The sequence below is a fragment of the Bidens hawaiensis genome, unplaced genomic scaffold (genome assembly GCF_021521415.1).
Source record: "Bidens hawaiensis isolate Kalapana, Puna unplaced genomic scaffold, B.hawaiensis_p1.1 tig00004357_1, whole genome shotgun sequence".
In the NCBI taxonomy this organism is placed as follows: Eukaryota; Viridiplantae; Streptophyta; class Magnoliopsida; order Asterales; family Asteraceae; genus Bidens; species Bidens hawaiensis.
Genome location: NW_027491262.1, coordinates 1,105,084 through 1,125,789, shown reverse-complemented (window position 1 = coordinate 1,125,789; position 20,706 = coordinate 1,105,084). Strand labels below are relative to the sequence as shown.

Sequence of the window (20,706 nt, the reverse complement as noted above, 5' to 3'; positions counted from 1 at the left end):
TGGAGGCTCCCCAACGTGCTCATGATGCCTTGGCGATGGAGGATGCCAAGAAACTTCAAGAGATCCTGGACCAGAGGGGCGTGCTTGATCACACCGAGCGGAAGCTTAAGGGCGTCGAAGAGGCTGCCGCAAAGGAAGTGCTACTTGCCAAACTTAACAAAAGCGAAGCCGAACGCGCCTGCACCCAAGCTCAAGCCGCCCTTAAAGAAGCTCTGGTTGCCAAGGAATGGCTTCTTCGAGAAGCGTTGTCTCAGGTAAGTCTATCTTCATGTCTTCACGCTTATCTTTGTAATTAGGGTGTTGACACTTGTATATTTTCTTATGTAGGTTGTGCATCGGGTCTTCTCAGAGACATCTTACGATGATGCAATGAGCGCAGCCCTCAACGCTTCTCACGAGGATGGGGAACGGGTCGGTTTCCTGCTTGGTCTAGGTTTTGTTGAGAAAGGCGTCCCGCCATCCAACTTCCCTTTGTACAATGTAGTTACCGAAGCCATATATGACCAAGCAGTAAATCAATACGCCGCCTTCCCGCATCCGGTGGTGGAGAAGGTGAACCAAGTAGCTGCTGCTGATGATGGGTTAGCTATCCTTAAAGCTTTCCTTGAACCGCCCCGTTCCTCTGATGGAGCGGGTCCAAGTGGAAGCGGCCCTGAAGCTTGATCCCGAAGATCCCTTCCCATTGCTAGGATAGTCTTGTACGGATGTATTTATTTTTCTTTTCGTAGGCGGGTAGTTACCCGGCCATTCTTGTAATAATTTATTTGTGAAATATAAATCTTTTTGCGTATAAGATTGTTATTTCTTTCTTTGGGTTCCTTGCTTTATAAACTTATGACTTGCATACTTAGTTTAAATTAGCAATTTTCCAAGTGTTTAGAATAAGTTAACCTGTTGAACGTGGTTGATAATGGGTTAAAGTTTTGCTTCCTCTTTCGTGATTGTGCGGGTAGAACCGTCACTTGCACTTAGTAGGATGGCTAAACTTTAACCTTTATCTGACCTGCGTGTAGGTTTTCCTCATCTTTTGAGGATAAGTTAACCTTTGAACGTGGTTGATAATAGGTGTGAAGTTTTGCTTCCTCTTTCGTGATTGTGCGGGTAGTACCGTCACTTGCACTTAGTAGGATGGCAAAACTTTACCCTTATCTGACCTGCGTGTAGGTTTTCCTTATCTTTTTTTTTTTTTTTTTTTTTTTTTTTTTTTTTTTTTTAGGATAACATTTGAACGTGGTAGATGATAGGTTGAAGTTTTGCTTCCTTGTTTGTGATTGTGCGGGTAAGACCGTCACTTGCACTTACAAGGATGGCTAAACTTTACTTACATCATACCTGCGTGTAGGTTTCCCATATTTTTAACGTTGTGTTTATGCGGGTTTTGCCGCCTTCCACACGTAACGACTTACTTCTCCCCGTTTATGCGGTAAATACCGGCACCAGTGGGAAGTTCATAAGGATAAAGGTAAACACATTATGAAAGGAGAATCATTTCCATTAGAAGTGGCTCTAGGCCTTTACAAGTTTTGGAATTGATCTACATATAACATTTGCGTAATTGAGCTCCATTCCATGTTCTTGGGATGGGAGTGCCATCGAGCCTTTCGAGCCGGTATGCGCCCTTTCCCAGCACTTCTTTGATAATGTATGGCCATTCCCAAACCGGGGCCAGCTTTCCCGGGCGCTCTTGGTTTGAAGCCTCGTTGTTACGCAGTATGTAGTCTCCTATTTTGAAGTTGCAGAGTTTTACCCGCGTGTTGTAGTACTTTTGCATTTGTCGTTTGTAGTTCTCTTCACGCACTGCGGCTAAGTCTCTGCGTTCCTCGGTTAGCATAAGATCCAACCGTCTTTCCGCATCATTGTCTTCTGGCTGAATCAAGACCCTTGGCGAGGGTAGACCAATTTCGACCGGGACCATGGCTTCAGTGCCATAAGTGAGGCTGAACGGGGTTTCTCCCGTACTGGCCTTCTTCAGCGTTCTGTTTGCCCAAAGGACGTGCGGAAGCTCGTCCACCCAGCCGGATCTGTGTTCCAAGAGTCTTTTCTTTATGCCATCGACGATGCTCTTGTTTGCTCTTTCCACCTCACCATTACCTTGCGGGTGTGCCACTGAGGTAAAGGTGTGGGTAATTTGAAGTTCTTTTAGCCACTGTTGTAGCTTCTTGTCAGCAAAGTTGGTGTCGTTATCGCTCACCAAATTCTGTGGAAGTCCAAAACGACAAATAATAAATTCCCAAATAAATTTTTTGATATGCTTCGCGGTTGTTTGGGCTAAAGGTTTTGCTTCTATCCACTTGGTGAAGTAGTCGATGGCTACCACTAGGAACTGAACATTTCCTGCTGTTGTAGGAAATGGGCCTGTCACATCGATGGCCCACTTCTGAAATGGCCATGAAGAAGTGACTGGAACCAGTTCATTCTTCGGGCGGTGCGTGTTGGGTGCATAAAGTTGGCAAGACTTGCATTTTCTGATGTATGCCAGTGCATCCGTATGCATCCCCGGCCAAAAGTATCCCGCGTTGTTTAGCTTGGCTACAACAGCGCGAGGACCTGCGTGTACTACACAGATGCCTTCGTGTACTTCCCTTAGGAGGTAGTCGGCATCTTGGTTGTCCACGCATCTCAAGAGTGGGCCAAGAAAGTTACGTCTGTAAAGGATGTCGTTGACGAGCTGATAATTCAGTGCTTTACAGCGTAGTTTTCTTGCCTGTGTTTTTGACTCTGGTAGTGTTCCTGCTGCAAGGTAATTTATTATTGGTGTCATCCACGTTTCTGTACCGGTTTGGATGACACAAATTTCCTTGTGCGGGACTGATGGTGCTTCGAGGAGTTCAATGCGGATGTCCTTTCCCAAGTGGGTGAAGGCTAGTGACGCAAGCTTGCTTAACGCATCCGCAGATTTGTTTTCGCTGCGCTTGACGTGTATGACTTTACAATCACTAAAATCACGCATAAGGGTTTTTGCCTGGGCGAGGTACAGGGCCATTGTGTCGTTCACAGCCGTGTACGTCCCATTTATTTGGTTGGCCACCAGCATGGAATCCACGTGGGCTTCCAAGTTTTTCACTCCCATTTTACGCGCAATTCTCAAACCGGCCAAGAATGCTTCATATTCGGCTTCGTTATTCGTACTTGGAAAATCCAACCGAATAGCGTAAGTATATTCTTGGCCTGCTGGGTTGGTTAATTTTAACCCTGCGCCTGAACCCTCGTTATTGGCTGCTCCATCAGTGTAGAGTCGCCAGACATCATTGATGTCCTGTGCTGGGGAGGGTTGAGCCTCCTCCTGGCACTCTTTCTCCCGCGAAGCGGGGACTTCTGCAATAAAATCGGCCAGGACCTGGCCTTTTATGGCTGGTCTTGGCTTGTACTTAATTGCATATTCTCCCAATTCAATTGCCCATTTGGCTAGACGTCCCGATAATTCGGGTTTGCCTAGAACGTTTGAGAGTTTGAAGTTGGTGAGAATGGTGATTGGGTGGCCCTGGAAATATCGTCTTAACCTGCGTGAAGCGTGTATAAGTGCTAAGACCAATTTTTCGAGGGTAGAGTACCGGGTTTCTACGTCTGTTAGTACACGGCTAACATAATAGATTGGCATCTGGATGCCTTTTCGTTCTATTAGCAGGACTGCCCCGGTTGCTCTATCTGTTGCGGAAAGGTATAGGATTAACTCCTCTCCCGCTTGTGGTGCTGTAAGTGTTGGGAGTTCGATCAGGCGTGACCGAATCTCCTGAAAAGCTGCTTCCGCTTCTGGTGTCCAGCGGAAGTGCGTTTTCTTTAAGCAGTTTCTCAATGTTGACACGAAAGGAAACGACTTATCCGCATGGTTTGCCAAAAAGCGATTAAGTGCGACTAGTCGTCCATTCAGTGTCTGAGCCTGTTTGATGGTGGTAGGTGATTCCATTTTAACAATGGCTTCGACCTTTTCAGGGTTCGCTCTGAAGCCATCTTTAGTAACAATGACTCCCAAGAACTTCCCTTCTTCCATCCCAAATGAACACTTGCTCGGGTTGAGCTTCATGTTTATCTTTCTAAGCGTGTTGAAAGTTTCTTCAATGTCTTTCAACATCGCTTCTGGCTCGGGGCTTTTGATGACCAAATCATCCATATAGACTTCCAAGTTTCTCCCGATTTGGGCATGAAACTCTTTGTCCATCAGTCGTTGGTACGTGGACCCTGCATTCTTAAGTCCGAATGGCATCATTTTATAACAAAATGTACCATCGGGCGTCCGAAATGCGGTTTTGTCCTGGTCATCTACGGCCATGTGGATTTGATGGTACCCCTTATACGCATCCAGGAAGCATTTAAGGCGAAATGGTGCCAACGAATCCACCTTAAGATCAATTTCTGGTAACGGATAACAATCTTTGGGGCATGCTTTGTTCAAATCTTTGAAATCTATGCACATGCGCCATTGTTTGTCATTCTTCGGTACCATTACGGGATTTGCAACCCATGTTTGATATCTACTAACGCGTATGATGCCTGCGTCAAGGAGTTCCTTGACTTGGGTTCTACACGCGTTAGTTTATTCAGGCCCCATTACTCTGCGCTTTTGTACGACTGGCGTGACAGCCGGATCGCACTTGAGCTTATGCTCCGCCTTACTTCGGGGTACACCAGTCATATCAGCTGGTGCCCACGCAAAGATGTCAGCGTTTTTCTGCAGTAAGCGTTTGAGTAGGGTGCGGGTGGGATCAACGATTGTTGGTCCAATGGTAACGGCCTGGTCGGGGTATTTGCCATTGAAGGCCCATTTTTCCGGTTCGGTGATGGTTGGTTTAGCCATCTTTGGTTTGGGTTTAGATGAGACAGATGCGATGCATACCTGGGGAATGCCAGTGATCATCGCCACACCCTCAGCTGTTGGCCATCCCATCATGCCGTGGACTGAAGATACCACGGCGTTGAATCTTGCCATCCCGTCTCTCCCGAAGAGGATGTCGTACGTGTGGTGTGGCTTCCTCATCACGACAAAGTCCACATCCTCTGTGCGGGAGTGTTTTCCATCTGTAAGAGTGACGGGGAAAGATAGGATACCCAGGGGGGTTTCTGTACTGCCGTCAAACCCTTCCATTGAAGCGTAGACCGTTTCCAGGCGTTCTTTGTCTTCATCATCTAGCTTGTCAAAGAACTGCCTGTACATCACTGTTGACGAAGCGCCGTTGTCAACAAGAGTGCGGGAAGTGATGTAATGCCCCAGCTGGCTTTTGATGACGATGGGGCCTTCTTTGCTGGGGCCTCTTGGCACTCGCGGGAAGCGCACCTCAGCTTCCTTCCACGCGCATGGTTCTGTCATTCGTCTTTTTCTTCCTCCGACCTTGCCATGAACCATGTTGATGCTGATGTCGACGGGCTTTCGTCCGTTACCTCTGTACCGGTTGTCATTCCTTCCTCCCTTCCTGATTGATGCCACGAGATGTGCAAGTCGTCCATCCTTGACAAATGCTTCAACAATGTCTTTCAAGGATGTGCACTCTTCAGTACCATGACCCTTTGTCCCGTGGAAATCACAGGACTTGCTTTGATCCGCATTAGGTTTCTGCCGGATCAATGGGGCTTTTGGCCATGGCAATTTTTCCGTGGCAAATATCTCCGTGACGCTCTTCGTGAGTGGCGTCCACCGGTGTTTTCGGTTTGAAGGGTGTGTGTTGTCCCTTCCGCCAACAAGAGGGCAAGAGCTGGATGAGGTGTCAAAGTTTACCCTTGACTGCCAGATACCTAGCCTCCTCTTTTTGTTTTGCCGGGCGATCCGGACATTGTTTTCTCTTGTCCTCTGCGTGTAGAGGTGTGTACTCTGGGGAAGATCCCTTCCCAGTTGCTTTTCCGTCTCGGCAAAGCGCTTTGCCGCCGTCATGATGGCATCCCATGTTGATGGCATGCCATCCTTACCCGTCAATGTGCGGATAAGTTCTGGGTATTCGGCGCCTTGGATGAAGGCGACGCGAACCAGATCCTCACTTATGTTGCCGAGACTTAGCTTTTTGAAGTTGAAGCGAGTGATGAAGTCTAGTAAAGATTCATCCTCCTCTATCACGCAGTTGAGGATCGTCCACTGCTCTTCAGTGTACTTCCTCTGTTGGCTGAAGTGCTGGCTGAACTTGTTCTGAAAGTCCGCCCAGTCATATATGTGGTGGATCGGTAAACGATCGAACCATGCCCTGGCCGCTCCGACCAGAGTCATCTGGAACATGTAGCACCACGTGGGTTCCGTCCAGTTGCTGACGGTGGCCCCCGCAATGAACCTGTTCAAATGGTCGTCTGGGTCGGATAGACCATCATAAGTGCCAATGTTGGACATTTGTTTGGCACTTCTTGGGGCGATTGCTTCCGCAATGTCCCTTGCGAATTTTGACTTTCCTGCATTTGTAGCAGTTGGTCTAAAGGTTTTGGAGAAGTCACGCGGGTTTCTCTCCGTGATTGGTTTAAAAGCTTCCCCAAAATTCCTTTTTGGTTGGACGTCCGTTTCCTTACGCTTCCCTTTCGCCTTATGGCGAGGGTTTGCGTCGGTATCGGACTCCAACTCGTCGTCTGAGTACTCGCAGTCACTGCTCATATTGAGGTGTTGGCGAGTACTGGCGAATTCTTCAGCCTGTTGAACTGAACGCAAGCGTTCATCCAATTCGGCTTGGAATTCTCTTTGCCGTGCTTCGGCCCATGCCTTCACTTGATCTAGTGTTTGGCGAGGGACCTTCGTTCGTTTTTCCAGTTGGGTATCGGTGAACCCCAGTGGAATATTTACTGCACTTGCCCCGGCTTGGGTAGTCGGGGTAGTGTTCATAAGGATTGTATAACCGCCGGTGTTCCCCCCAGTTGCTGGGGTTGTTACCGGGGTTTCTTGGTCGGTTACTGGCCTTTGGACCGGAGTAACGTTAACCATTTCTTCAGAAATTGTGAAAAAACTAAAATAGTTCTAGCTTTTATGCACGGATGGCGCCAATGAAGAAACACTAAGTGAACCCTGGATAGATTATAGATAATCTGGGGGTTTAAGTAATGTTTCCCACGGATGAGATCTAGCTGGGAAGGCTGTTCTTCAGGAGACCTGCAAAACAAACACCGTAAGCTCGTCACTGAGAAGGGGGGGTTCCTCCTTGTGACCACCCTCCGGCGTGAGAATCAGACTAGATTGCTCTGAATATAAGTGTATATTAAGAGATTGCTAGATAACTGGATAGCAGATGATCTTACCATTCCAAGATGTTGGAGTATTTATAGCCGAAGGTAGGTTTCCAAGCAGGTACAGCCGGCTGAATAGTATTCCTGTTCTACCAACAGTGGATTATGCACAGGCCATACTGGTTGGTGGATAAGTTACGGCCAACAGTAATAAAGTCGGCTGCACTATTCCACCAACTGTAGATTATGCACGTCCCACCTACTGTGGATTATACGCAGGCCATGCTGGTTGGTGAATAGGTTACGGCCAACAGTAATACTATTCTACCAACTGTAGGCTACGCACGCCCGTCAGTAGGAGTTGGTGAGTAGGCAGCGGCTAATAGTGACAAACAGTACTAGAGGGTGCTCCTCCTCGTACTGTTGTCGGTGAGCTGTCACCCTGTGATTGGCTCATGGGTTGTTCTGGTCAGATCGTCTGTCATATCCATACCTTGGTAGGTATAGTACAAAAGATCTTTCAGAATCATACGGACTGGCTCATTTTGGCGAGATTGTTCCCGCCTTGCTCATTCCTTCATGTGACTACTGAAGTAGCTATTGCCTTGTGCGTGTAGCCCTGCTGTCTGCGGGTAGCCTTCCCTGATGGCTTGTATCCGCAACTGCGGGAACAGGCGGGGTACTTCACCATTGGGAGGCTTTCCCTGCGTGTACAGCTTGCGTACTGCGCGTAAGATTCTATGAGCATGGTGGGTCCTGCGGGAGTAGATGGCCTTTGCGCAGACGTCCCTATTTAAGGTGAGTCTTGCGGGACCAACTGGTCTCTGCTGGGACCTACCTCTTCATACATCACTATACATAATCTGTTAGACAGCTTTAAATATCTTCAGTCTTAAACACAAAAGAACAAAAGCATTGAAACAATTTGTATGAAACAGCTTTTATAACAATCTAACCTATAGTAAAACACGATTCCGCATGGCCCAGAAGAGAAAAACTATGTTAACCATTTACATATCAAGCAAAATGATAAAGTTACAATAACTACTAGAAGCCTAAAAGAGGGCCAACTTCTAGAAGCACGGATAATTTAGCTTTTTATAATTGAAAATTATTTGTCTCTCACTATACCATTTTACCGGAAGAATGGATGCTTTAGCCTTTTATGATTGAAAATATAGGGCCCACTCTAATAAAGGAAAGGATATTGAACGAGTCAATTCGCCCAAATGAACAAGTCATTGTCATTTTGAAATCTATAAATCTAGGGATTGGTATTATTCTTCTATAGAATGGTTCCATTCATATAAAAACAAACGGAACATGCATGACTACACCAAATATATGAAATTGTCATGCGGGCTAAGGCATACTTAAATCTATATTGTTTAAGTAAATTTCCAACTGGTATAACGGATTAACTTCCTAGCTTAAAGATTAATAGGTTGAGATTTGCATATATACCATCTTGATGGAAACACGAGCTCTACGTCCTCCTTCAATCATTGCTTGAAGTTGAAGCTTGGTTTCGTAAAATTAATATTTATTAATCTGGCCCTTATTATCTAATTTATCTAATTTATCATTGATTAAAAAATATCCCTATGATTGGTAATTCGATTGGCCTAATCACTCTCATTGTTATAATTAGGGGTTTCCTGTTGGGTATTTATATATACTTATTATATAGTGATTATTAGAGAGCGATAAAGGAGTTTAACCTAGCCGCCACTAATCAAATCCACCCGTCTCTAAATCATGAGTTTCATCATCTCACTTTAGCCATCATAACTATACACCATAAACAAGAATTTTATCTGATCATAATCATGTCATCCCTCCCATCATTGCGTTCTCATGATTAACAAATACATATGATTAAATATTTTTGTTTTCTATTATCTTATCACATAATTGATCAACATGTTTATGCCAAAAACTTGTTTATCTTTTTAGAACACACACTTTCTCGTTTTAGGGTTTTTCTTAAATATGAAGAAAAATGATGTCACACCCCAATCTAGGGCCTAGGATTGCAACCCACAAGTTGGTACCTGTTTTGTGAATATATCAGAGCTTAAGTTTGTAAAGCGGAAAACTTGATTAAAATATTATTATATTTCAAAAGACTGGGATTAAACACCCGGTGGTTGGTACAAGAGTGTTTGCGAAACAAAAACCATAATTTACATTTTATTTCAAAAACTCCATCTGAGCCATCAGATCGTATAATGGATATCCCTTGTCTCCAAACACCTAATCTTCATTACCGCCTGTAAAATAGTTTATAAAATACGTCAGCAACACATGCTAGTGAACACGTTGACACAAAATATTTTGATACTTAATTATCCCCTCAAGACATCCTAGGCCTCGCCCCAACATGACTTAGGAAATAATCAAGTTCTGAAAGTCTGAATTACTATTATAAACATCCAGCTCAAATCGAAACCACTCAGCGAACACCGTAGCGTCGGGAACTTAGCAACTACTCATACACACAAAATAATCCACTCTCGGACATTACTTAGGTCCAGCCCAATGTGGCGGAGGCATTAACAAGTGTGGTCAGTGCGCCAACCGTCTACCCACATATGCAAGGATCCAGACAAACGTATACGATAGCCTGAGTGCCAGCGATTACCTTTGTTTATAAAGTTTTAGGGATACATGATCCCATGTAAGCATTTAAAGACTTGATTTTATAAAAGTTGTAAAGAGTTTGGACGTATTCACCTTTGTTCTTGATTAGTGTGTCTTGCTGATTTATGCTTCCTTGTTATCTTGGACCTATAGTACGAGAATAACGTTTTATAAATACTAGATCAGTGATCTATCTTCAGACCTTTAGTCTGTTTGCATAACCTTTACCTTGATATTTATTTCTTTATAAAACATTAGTGCCTTTAGTTCTTTTTTTGTTCATCATTTATACACTATGTGTTTTCTTCATGAAGAAACATATATATTAAGTTTCTTATTTCAAAAGAAACATTATAAAATCTTTATATAAAATAAAGAAATAAAATTTCATCTATAACCTCAACTTATGAAACCTATATTTCATCTTATTATATAATCAAGGTACGAGCTATATCCCCGACTAGGGTCAAAGCCATATATATAATAAAATAATCGGACAGAACCCCTACCTTGTATGGCCTTTTTATTTGAAATGCTTAAGCTTGAAGCAGACCACACTTCTACTTATCGTGGGTAAATTGAAAGAAATAAACTGACAAATTTTCTACTACTTGCAAGTACTTTGAAACAACGAACACCTAGAACTGTATGGATTATGGCACGTATTTCAAGGTAATATGTGTGATCGTGTGTGTTTGGACGAATGAGAATACATCCTATGACCACCTACTTATATACAGAAAAAGTGTATCTTCGCGTAGCGTGAAGGAATCTCATTTTGTTCATTCGTTCGCGTAGCGCGAACGACTAATTAATTGCTTTAGGTTTCTTTTTTCCTTCGCGTAGCGCGAAGGATCTCTTTGCGTCGCACGAAGTAGACTAATAGGTTAGGTGAGTTGACCAAGAGACCTGCCATGCGGCGATGCTTGGTGACACGTGGCCTATGACGTGTTGCCACGTGTCGTTCATTGGTGCGTTTACTTAACCGTTACTTCGCTTAGCGCGAAGATGAAGAAGGTGATTCCTTCGCGTCGTGCGAAGTAGCATAATTTTCAGATTTTTCAATTTTAGTCTCTAGACGTTGGTAGCTCGTCATGTCTTGATCTAACTTACATCATTCAAAAATACTAAGGCAGCTCTCTGCTAAGACTACTGAGAGTGGTTAGCCGCATAAGAATATTACTATGGAAACTTTCTTTTCTCATAAAGTGCTTTCACTTTCTTTCTTTTTTCATGTAAGATGAATTTTTCTTAACATGAAATGCTTTTATTTTTCTTATTTTTTTTCCCATTACTTATCTTATAAATATTTTAGGTTTTTAATCTTTATAAATTTACCGATTTAGGGATGCTACAAATAAAGATGAAACTCGTGGCTATGATTTTTCTTAGACTCCATGTCTAAGTTTTTTGGAATTTGGGCTAAGCCACGTCACTCCCTTATACTTTATCATAATACCATTTCCCCTTCAATAAAGAAATACCTTATTTATTTGTTATAGAATCTATAATAAAATCCAGATTTTGCAACTACATAATTGTCATGCATGTGATGTATCGATTTTCCCACATGTGAAGGAAATGGATACTACATATAGAAGATACAAAAGAGTTATCAAATACTAGGGCTGTTCAAAAAGTTCGAGACTTGAATCTCAGGCTCGTGGCTCGTTAAAAAAGCTTGATTAAAACTAGCTATAAAAAGTTGATTTGAAACATCTTGAACTGATTTGGATCATTTTTATAACCGAGCCAAAATCGACTCTGGCTCGGCTCGGCTCGTTGGCTTAATCTTAAGCTCGTTTAACTTCAAAATCAACCTAGAGCCCGTTTAATTTCGAGCCCAAGCTCGAAAACACCCTGGCTCGACTCGGGCTCGACTCTTGAACAGCACTATCAAAGACTTTAACTAGTATATAGTTTGGCGAACATTTTAGATGAATATTAGTGGACATCAGTTAATTCAACTACGTCCCTAAGTCTGAACGCAATGCAATCAACGGACAATATTTCGTATAAAGGAAACAAAGTGGGGCCAAAGAGTTCAACTTTGATTTTCGAGAGAGGAAGAAAGAGAGCATGATGATTGATGACAACTATTATATTCACCAAAAACTAACCCAAAAGAGAGAGAGGAACTTAATATTTTAGGATTTTTCTAATGTAATTAATTTCAATTTGTTGGCCTTACCTATTATTTTTTAATAAATGTTATGCATATGAAACATGCCTACATATTAACAACCTCTTCATTTGTCACCAATTTTTTTTATTTTCTTTTTCATTTTTTTTATTGTTGTTAAGTCGTGTGTTGCTAAGGAGTACTATGCTCCCATTCCGTTAGTTGTAAAGTGGTACAAAGAAATCCATGAGGTTTGCTAATTCTATCGATCTTTTAGTCTAATCTTTTTTTTTTCTCTATTTTTCAATCCGTGAGTTTCTTAAGATAATTAACTCCACTAAATAGTTATGCTCAAAAAGCTTTTTGGTATCACTTTTAGTCTAACCAATTAACTCCACTAAACAATTATGCTAAATAAAAGATAAGTTTGGTCTTTTGTTGTGACTTGTGAGATACACCATTAATTCAAAAATACAAATAAAAATAATAAATAACAAATCTGAATAACAGAAATGTCTAGCTGAATCATAAATGCTAGAGATAATTTTTACACCCACACACACATATATATACATACACACACACTAGATTTTATCTCACGTATTACGGGGTTGTTTTACATTTTTTGTTTTTAATATTTATATATTATATTTGGATTTTAATTTTATTTATTATAAGAAAGTTAATAATTAATATACTTGAGATTTGATGGTGAAATGGTTTCACAAATAAATTGTATGTTATAATCCGGTTTAAAAGTTATCTGAGTTTGGTGATACCCATTACCCGTTTATTTTCTTTATTATAAAATTATTTTTTAATTATAAATAATATCTTTTTAAAATAAAATAGGATATTAATTTTTAGTATATTCTTATTTTATAAGATTTTCATATCAAATATTTGATGAGATTATTTTTTAATAAATGAGATGTTATAACCCGTTTAAAAACTATCTGGGTTTGGTGAGATCTTTACCCGTGAATTCGGGTCAAATGCGTGAGAATCCTTCATTTACAAATAAAGTAATCTGATGGCTTGAGAGAATGGTTGTTTTACATTTTTCGTTTTTTAATATTTATTTTTTGGATTTTAATTTTCTTTATTGTAAGAAAGTTAATAATATACTTAAGGTTTGATGATGAAAGGGTTTCATAAATAAATGATATGTTATAACACGTTTAAAAGCTATCTGAATTTGGTAACTCATGACCCGCTTATTTTTTTACTATAAAATTGTTTATTAATTATAAATAATATATTTTTCTTTTTAAATTGGATATTAAATTTTAGTATATTCCTATTTTGTAGAATTTTCATATCAAATAATTTGTATGATTAATTTTTAATTTAATGAGATATTATAACCCGTTTAAGAGCTATCTGGTTTTGGTAAGACCCATACCCATGAATTTAGGTTAAATCAATGAGAGGCCTCCAGTTAAAAATCAAGAAATCTGATGGCTTCCATAAAAGGGAGGAGCGACCACATCGCGACACATAAGATTTTTGGGTTTTCGTTTATATATTATATATATATATCAGTTTTATATGTACATATTATTGAATTAATGGCACGTTGTATCTACCCTGAACGACCAAAATTCCCTTTTATTTAACACAATGACTTGCTGGAGTTAATGAGTTAGACTAAAAGTGATACTGAAATAAACCTACTTGACTACAAAAATAGAAAAAAGAAATGTTTTTGGACTAAAAGAGGGAATTTGAGCGAACATCCTAGACTTAAATGGTACTTAACTCAAAGTTTTAACACCCTAGATGAAGATCCGACCAATGTATTTATCAACGGACAAAGAGAAACAAACAATATGTTGGTTATGGTTAATACTAGGAAGATGAAGGATCCAACTATGTTACTTTGGTTACAAGATCTAAAATGTGACATGGAAAAATCTGAGAAACTTATGATCTAGCAACATGTACTTGAACATCTTAGCAGGCTTTCATAGATGGGTGGAAGTTACAATCTGCATTCATACTACTATGCAATAACGTATATTGATTTATTTTGGTTTTAATATGATCTTCAATATATGAAAGCAACCACATACATTAAAAAAGCATTAAGCAATATCTTACATTGAATTTTTTAGTGTTTATTTGTACTTAAAAGGTTTAGTGGCGTCACACCCCTACCACTTCACCCACATTTCATCAATTAATCAGACCATTTCACATCCATTTGTTTAGGGTGTCAAAAGTAAAAGATCCCTTGGGGCGCACTATGAGGTTAACGGGTGCAGGGCCAAGGAATTTGGGGCCGAAGGTGTAATTTTCCAATCAATCAAATTCATCACTTGTGTTATAGTGTTATTAGTTAAACTATTATGGTTTTTTTATTATCATGTTAACTATTACACTTTTTGGTACTAAGATGTGTTTGCTTTAGTTCTATTTTATTTGCAATATAGTTTTAGAGATAGAAGACACAAAAACAATTTGCTAGAAGACAGAGTTATACGGAAATTCAATTAAAGTTGAGATGTCAACCTACAAAGTTCTGATCACATGCCTAAAAAGATTAGCTAGAACGAAAAAGATAGCCCACTATTGAAGAAATAACTACATCAGAATTAGAAAAGCTCAGTACGAATAGAAAAACAAGGTTAGGAACTTGTACTACTCCACTATTCCATCTTCAGATCAGCAACAGGTCATCAAAAATTTGAAAGAGATAATTGCAAGCACTTTACAAGATCCTTGGCTGTCATGACGAACTCTTTACTCATCTACGAAAAATAATCAAAAAAGTTGCACAAACTTTTAGCCAAAAAAATGTAACTAGAAAGCAATTGATTGAAAACATGTTCATCATAAATTATAATTTTTGACGAACGTATCTACTTGCAATCGACTATCGGCTATCAACCACATACCTGAGCTATAATGGTTACCAGAGCCGCGGTACCAGAAACTGGAAGAATGCTATTACACATGACAGTTAAATGAAGTCTCTCCAATTGGTTGAGGGCTTTCAATGCCAGAGACGAATTTACTTCGCAGTAAATTCTTACTAGTACATTACTTCCTATTTTTCTTACTTTAATGCCATGATTAGAAGCGGCATTACAAGGAAAAGTGTTGGTCTCATCGAAAGAAGACTCCTCTAGTTCATGGCCACCATGAGACTTGGATTTGCTAACAGAAGTAATTGATTCATGGATGATATTTTTCTCGCTGATTAATGTTTCTTCGAGTTCCTTCACTCGGTTTTGAAGATGTTTAATGTGTTTACTTGCGTCTTCCAGCACGGTGGCTTTGTCCATCTATAACAACAGCTTATTAGAAATGGTCAATTTCTAGTTCTATTCATTATTATTATGTTGTGACTAGAAATCCTTGGCATACATGATATGAACTACATCCATGCATAATTAATTGATCTCTCATTTTGATGTTTGGAACTAACAACTTAATTACATTAACGACACTACTTAAAATATGCCCTATATCTCTTGAGCTTGTAGCTTATACTTGTCTAATCAATAAGGATTGGGTCTAAAGGTGGGTGGCAAAAATTTCAAACCTACTAGCATTTGTTTTATGAACCACATGTCCACGTATTGGATTGAAAAGAACTTAGAACATCTCCAACTTTATATGTTCATAAACTGTCATACCAGCACCGCACCGCATATTTAAGACATTTCTCAAAAACCCTTATTTTCTTTCCCAACATCAAACCTCGTAAATGCCATTAAAAATTTTGAATTTTAAATATATAGATATAATATATATGTGTCTATGTGAGAGAGTGGTCCCCATTCTCATTTGCTTGGAAGTCTCCAAGACTCCAGCCACAAACTTGGTTCATGAACTTCATGTCGACAATGGTGAAGTTTCAGCCTTCCCCATCCTCCCCAATTCCACCTCACCCGGACGCCAACAAAATGGTAGCATTGGAGATGCTCTTGTTAGCAAGACGCCAATGGTCATGGATGATCATATAAGTGTTACTAATTTAAACTTTCAAATTACATGTGTTGCACATGGAACTTAATTTTTAATGTTAGTGTTTTGAGAATTGTAAGTGTAAACTGTGTAATGGTATGTCACCGTTTACCTTTTTAGTTTCAGGTAGGAGAGCAGCCAAAGAAATGAAGCGTTGAGTCAGCTTCTCTCTTCTCTTCCTTTCAGCCATGATATGCTCTTTGGCTTGTCTATGGTTCCTTCTTGTGCTGGAAACTCTTTTAGGGAGCTCTATGGAACAGAGAAGTTCATTGAGACTCATCTCGTCTTTACGTTTTGTTGCATCATGGTATTCCAAGTTGTAACCTCCATGTAGTTGATTTTGTTTTATAGTTGATGATGAATTGAAGTCTCCAAAAGATAGAGTGAAAGTGCTTGATGAAGACCCTCCAATAGGACCAAAAAAGCTAGACGAAGTTGCCATATAACTGTCTTGTTTTCCAATGGTGGCTGCATTGATGGATTGGTCTCTTGTGAGCAGATTCTGATAACCGTTAAAGTTAAGTGAGGAAGATGAATCTAGAAACTCGCTACAAGGACGTGTTTGTTGATGTTGGTTTATGAACTCACGAAGGTCGTCAATATCCTACCATTGACATGTTAAAATTAATCATCAAACAGGTAAAAGAACAGTAATTTAATTGTAATAAGCAAGGTAGTGATTGCATTGAAACAGAAGGCAGGCGGGCAACAAGCTGCATCTGGCTACCCCTTTTTTTGGAGCCAATGCTATTTCTAAATATAGATATATGGAAGATATTCTTACCAGTTCGGGCAACCATGTTCCGAATGGGATATCCATTACAAGTGTGTGTTGCTTTGCTTGATCAATTAAGAATGTGTATGTACGGAAGTGATTAGTGGCCTAGCTGCAACAAACAAAAGATATTCAAAAAGGGCCACTGACACAACTTGTTGCACCTATAAACCTTTTCAGTGTACATATATGGTATTTCATACACAACTTTGTGAAGAATCTAATCAATATTCTAAATCAAGTAGCATGTGTTTCAGGCCAGGTGTTTATGTAAGAACCTCTTTTTTAGAGAAAGCAAAATCAAAAGCTGAAAATGCTGTTATTTATGTAAGTCTAGTCAGTTGCTTCAAAGAACCTTGTTGATAAAGTTCTTCTGTTTTAAATAACTAAGGCTAAGGGGTGTGGGGGGCTCTAATGGGGGCTCTAGTGGGGGCTCCAGCCAATAATATTATGACGTGTGGCAGAGAGAGAAACTGGATAAGGGGGGTGTTGGAGCCCCCGTTGGAGCCCCTGGCCCTGGTGTGGAGGGGCTCCAGCTAATATATATTTTTTAATTAATTTCACACCCCTCAACGGCTCTTCTTCGAACTCCAAGACACCTTTTATCTCTCTTCTCCCGCGACCAGCCTCACGCCTGCCTGGATTTCCGCGCTCGCGCCCCTGCTCGCGCCCCGGTGGTGTGGGGTTAGCGCCCCGGGGCGCGAGCGGAGGGGCTCTAGCGCCCCGGTTAGCGCCCCACACCCCTCAGCCTAATATAAGCAGTTTATACAGTGGACTACACTAGAACCAAAAGATTTGAAGTTCTGGAGTGAAAATTAAAATCAAGGTTAAAGAGTAAAATATAGATTTTATGAATATATATAAAAGTTAAAAACAATGATTTGATCTTATTTTCAAGCAAATTGCACCCTATCAATCCAGAATGGATTTTATGAATATATATAAAAGAGATCAGGTTACCTTGGTAGAACACTTTAGATCTGTTTAGTGGCTTCCTAAATTTCTTCTCTAGTATGTGATAATGATATGGCAATTTCATCTACTTATATAGATGACAAAAAAGACTTCCAAGTATCAATCTATCTTTTATATATTTTGAGTTTTTTTATTTAAAATTAATTGGAATATTGATCAAGCTTTTCTATTTTCCTTTTCTTTTTGTTTCTATTTTTTTTATCTAGAAAAGGCAGAAATCCAATAGGTCAAGCATGTGCTATGTTTTTCAGGAAAATGCATTATTCTGTTTTTGATGGTACTACTTAATTTTGATTTTCAGCTATTTATCACTTATTAGTTATTACAAATTATTTGAATAGATAACATTAAACACTTCATGAAAATGCATGATAAAAATATTTAAGAATTGCAATATAAAAGTTCAACCTTCTTACAACTGTTCTCCATGAATTTTTTAAACCGCTCTGTTAGATCTTTTACACATACATTATGATTTCATAATTACCATTTGATATATTGAGCTTACAAAACTAAGGACGTGGGAATCCTGGTAGACTCCGCCAAATCGAGACATAACAAAATGGCCGAGAAACTCCACAGACGCTAACCGAAGCTCGTGGGTTCCAAATGTTTTCTCTTTCTTGTGCTGCGGAAGGTTCCAATTCCCTGCGGCATTCATCTTCCCGTGCTGCGGGTACTTCCGCGGTGAAATCAGCCAACACCTAGCCCTTGATCGCGGGCCTTGGCTTATATTCTATAGTATGTTCTCCCAACTCGATTGCCCATTTTGCAGCCTTCCCGAGAGTTCCGGTTTGCCAAGTGCATTGTAATTGGTCAAAACATGGACCTGGTGTCCTTGGAAGTGCCCGCGCAGGCGGCGCGAAGCTTGTACCAGCGCGAGTACCAGTTTCTCATAGAGTAACTGGTTTCTACGTCGGTAAATGTGCGGCTGACATAGTAGATGGGGATTTGCACCTTGTTCATGTCTACCATTTGTACAGCATCGACCTCCCTATCTGAAGCGGAGAGATATAGTGTTAGTGGCTCCTTCAAAAGGGGCGCGGTCATCGTGGGGAGCTCGATCAAGCGTGACTTGATTACTTGGAATGCAGATTCTGCCTCTGAGGTCCAGTGGAACTACGTCTTCTTGTGGCAGTTACGGAGAGTGGACACGAATGAGAACGACTTATAGGCTTGGTTTTCCAGGAATTCGTTCAATGACACAAGGCGACCATTCGGTGTCTGCACCTGATTCAACGTGGCGGGCGATGGCATTTTGACAATGGCCCTACCTTTTCTGGATTGGCTTTGAAACCCTCCTTGGTGACAATGACGCATATTTTCCCTCCTCCATTCTAAAGGATCATTTACCCAGGTTGAGCTTCATGCTAATTTGGCGGAGCTCGTTGAATGTCTCCTTGATATCTTTAATCAACGAGGGTTCCTCCGCGCTCTTGATGACCAAATCATCCATGTAAACTTCCAAGTTTCTCAAAATTTGATCTTTGAAATCTCGATCTATTAGGCGCTAATAGGTAGATTATGCGTTCTTTAGTCCGAATGGAATCATTTTGTAGAAGTATATGCCGATTTTGGTTCGGAATGTGGTCTTATCCTGATCGACGACGGCCATGTGGATCTGATGATAACCCCTGTCGGCATCCATGAAAAATTTGAAGCGAAACGGGACTAACGCATCCACCATTAAGTCAATTTCCAGGAGTGAGTAACAGTCATTTGGGCATGCTTTGTTTAGATCTTTGATGTCTATACACATGCGCCATTGGCCGTTTGAGTTTTGTACCATACTGGGTTTGTGACCCACGTTTGGTACTGGATGGCGCATACAATTCCCACGCCCAGTAGTTCTCGGACTTGCTCATTGCACGCTTTCGTCTGATCTGGTCCCATCTTCCTTCTCTTTTGTACAATAGTCGCGAACGCCGGGTTGACCTTAAACTTGTGCTCCGCCTTGGACCTCGGTAGTCCCGTCATGTTGGCGGGAGTCCAGGCGAGCACATCCATGCTGTTGAGGAGGAGTCGTTTCAATGCCAAGCGGGTGGGACGAGAGAGAGTGTGCCCAATAGTGATAGTCTGCTCGTGATATTTTCAATTGAGCACCCATTACTCTGACTCAGCCTGGGGCTCATTTTTTGCCATCTTTGCGAGAGGTGACTTGATATTCGCGATTGGCATGTATCATTGCCACACTGGTGGGGGTGGGAACCCCCAAGATGCCGTGCGCCGTGGACGGATTGGCGTTAAAGTCTCCAATCGCCTCTCGCCCTAAGATAACATCATAAGCGGGGTGAGGACCCTCCATGACGAGAATATCCACATCCTTAGTTCTTGAATGTTTCCCGTCAATAAGTGTAACTGGTAAGGTAAGCTAACCCAGCGGATGTTCAAAACTTTGGTTGAACCCCGTAATAGGCGCGTTGACTAGTTTGATCTGGCACTTGTCTTCATCGTCTAGCAGGTTGAAACATATTCTGTACATAATGTCTAGCGTTACCCCACTGTCCATGAAGAAGAGGGAGGTTCGGTAGTGGCCAAAGACCGCAGTGATGACTAGCGGGGATTTTTTATTAGCGTGGGAGATAACTTGTAATTCCTTCCATGCCACGTGCTTTGCCTCTGGCCGTTTCCTTCCCTTGGCTCCGCCCTGGATCATGTTGACATGAAGATGCTTGATTTTCTTTCCTGATCTCCCGCCCTTATATTTGGCGTTCCTCTTTCCGCCATAGCGAATGGTCTTGACTAGGTGTTCCAATTTTCCATTGTTCAAATACTCCTCGATAGCGTCATTAAGGTTGGTGCACTGATCAGTAGTATGGCAGTACACCCTATGATAGTCACAATACCTAGTCATGTTCATGTTTGTCTGCTGTTTTAGTGGTTGTGGCTTTGTGAACTTAATGCCTTCAGAGAGCATGATTTCTGATGTACTCTTAGTAAGCGGCATCCATCTTTGTCTTTGTTTTTGCGCCGATTGCTTACCTTTTTTTTTCCAATAAGCAGGCGGGCGTCCAAGGAGGACGAGTCTTGGTTTATCCTTGACTAGACAGACCCAACCTTTTTTTTGTCTTTCCTAGCCTGATTGATGTCACTC

The 20,706-nt window shown here is 41.0% G+C and overlaps 1 protein-coding gene across 1 annotated transcript; it reads right to left on the bottom strand.

Annotated features, from left to right (window-relative positions):
• Positions 1 to 14,365: 14,365 nt before the first annotated feature.
• On the bottom strand, positions 14,366 to 16,718 carry LOC143626317 (transcription factor bHLH18-like). Its single transcript, XM_077096449.1, has 4 exons — positions 16,647 to 16,718; positions 15,975 to 16,466; positions 14,788 to 15,177; positions 14,366 to 14,640 (listed from the first exon to the last, which is right to left on the bottom strand). Exons 1-4 carry the CDS (start codon positions 16,680 to 16,682, stop codon positions 14,569 to 14,571), a joined length of 990 nt encoding a protein of 329 aa, XP_076952564.1. The 5' UTR covers positions 16,683 to 16,718; the 3' UTR covers positions 14,366 to 14,568.
• Positions 16,719 to 20,706: the final 3,988 nt, after the last annotated feature.

What these genes read in the sequence shown, in the direction of transcription:
- LOC143626317 (XM_077096449.1), bottom strand. Translation starts at nt 16,682, where the DNA reads ATGGATATCCCATTCGGAACATGGTTGCCCGAACTG. An exon ending in TCCTACCTGAAACTAAAAAG is followed by an intron (nt 15,178 to 15,974) that starts GTAAACGGTGAC and finishes CTGTTGTTATAG; the next exon opens with ATGGACAAAGCCACCGTGCT. An exon ending in TGGTAACCATTATAGCTCAG is followed by an intron (nt 14,641 to 14,787) that starts GTATGTGGTTGA and finishes TATTTTTCGTAG; the next exon opens with ATGAGTAAAGAGTTCGTCAT.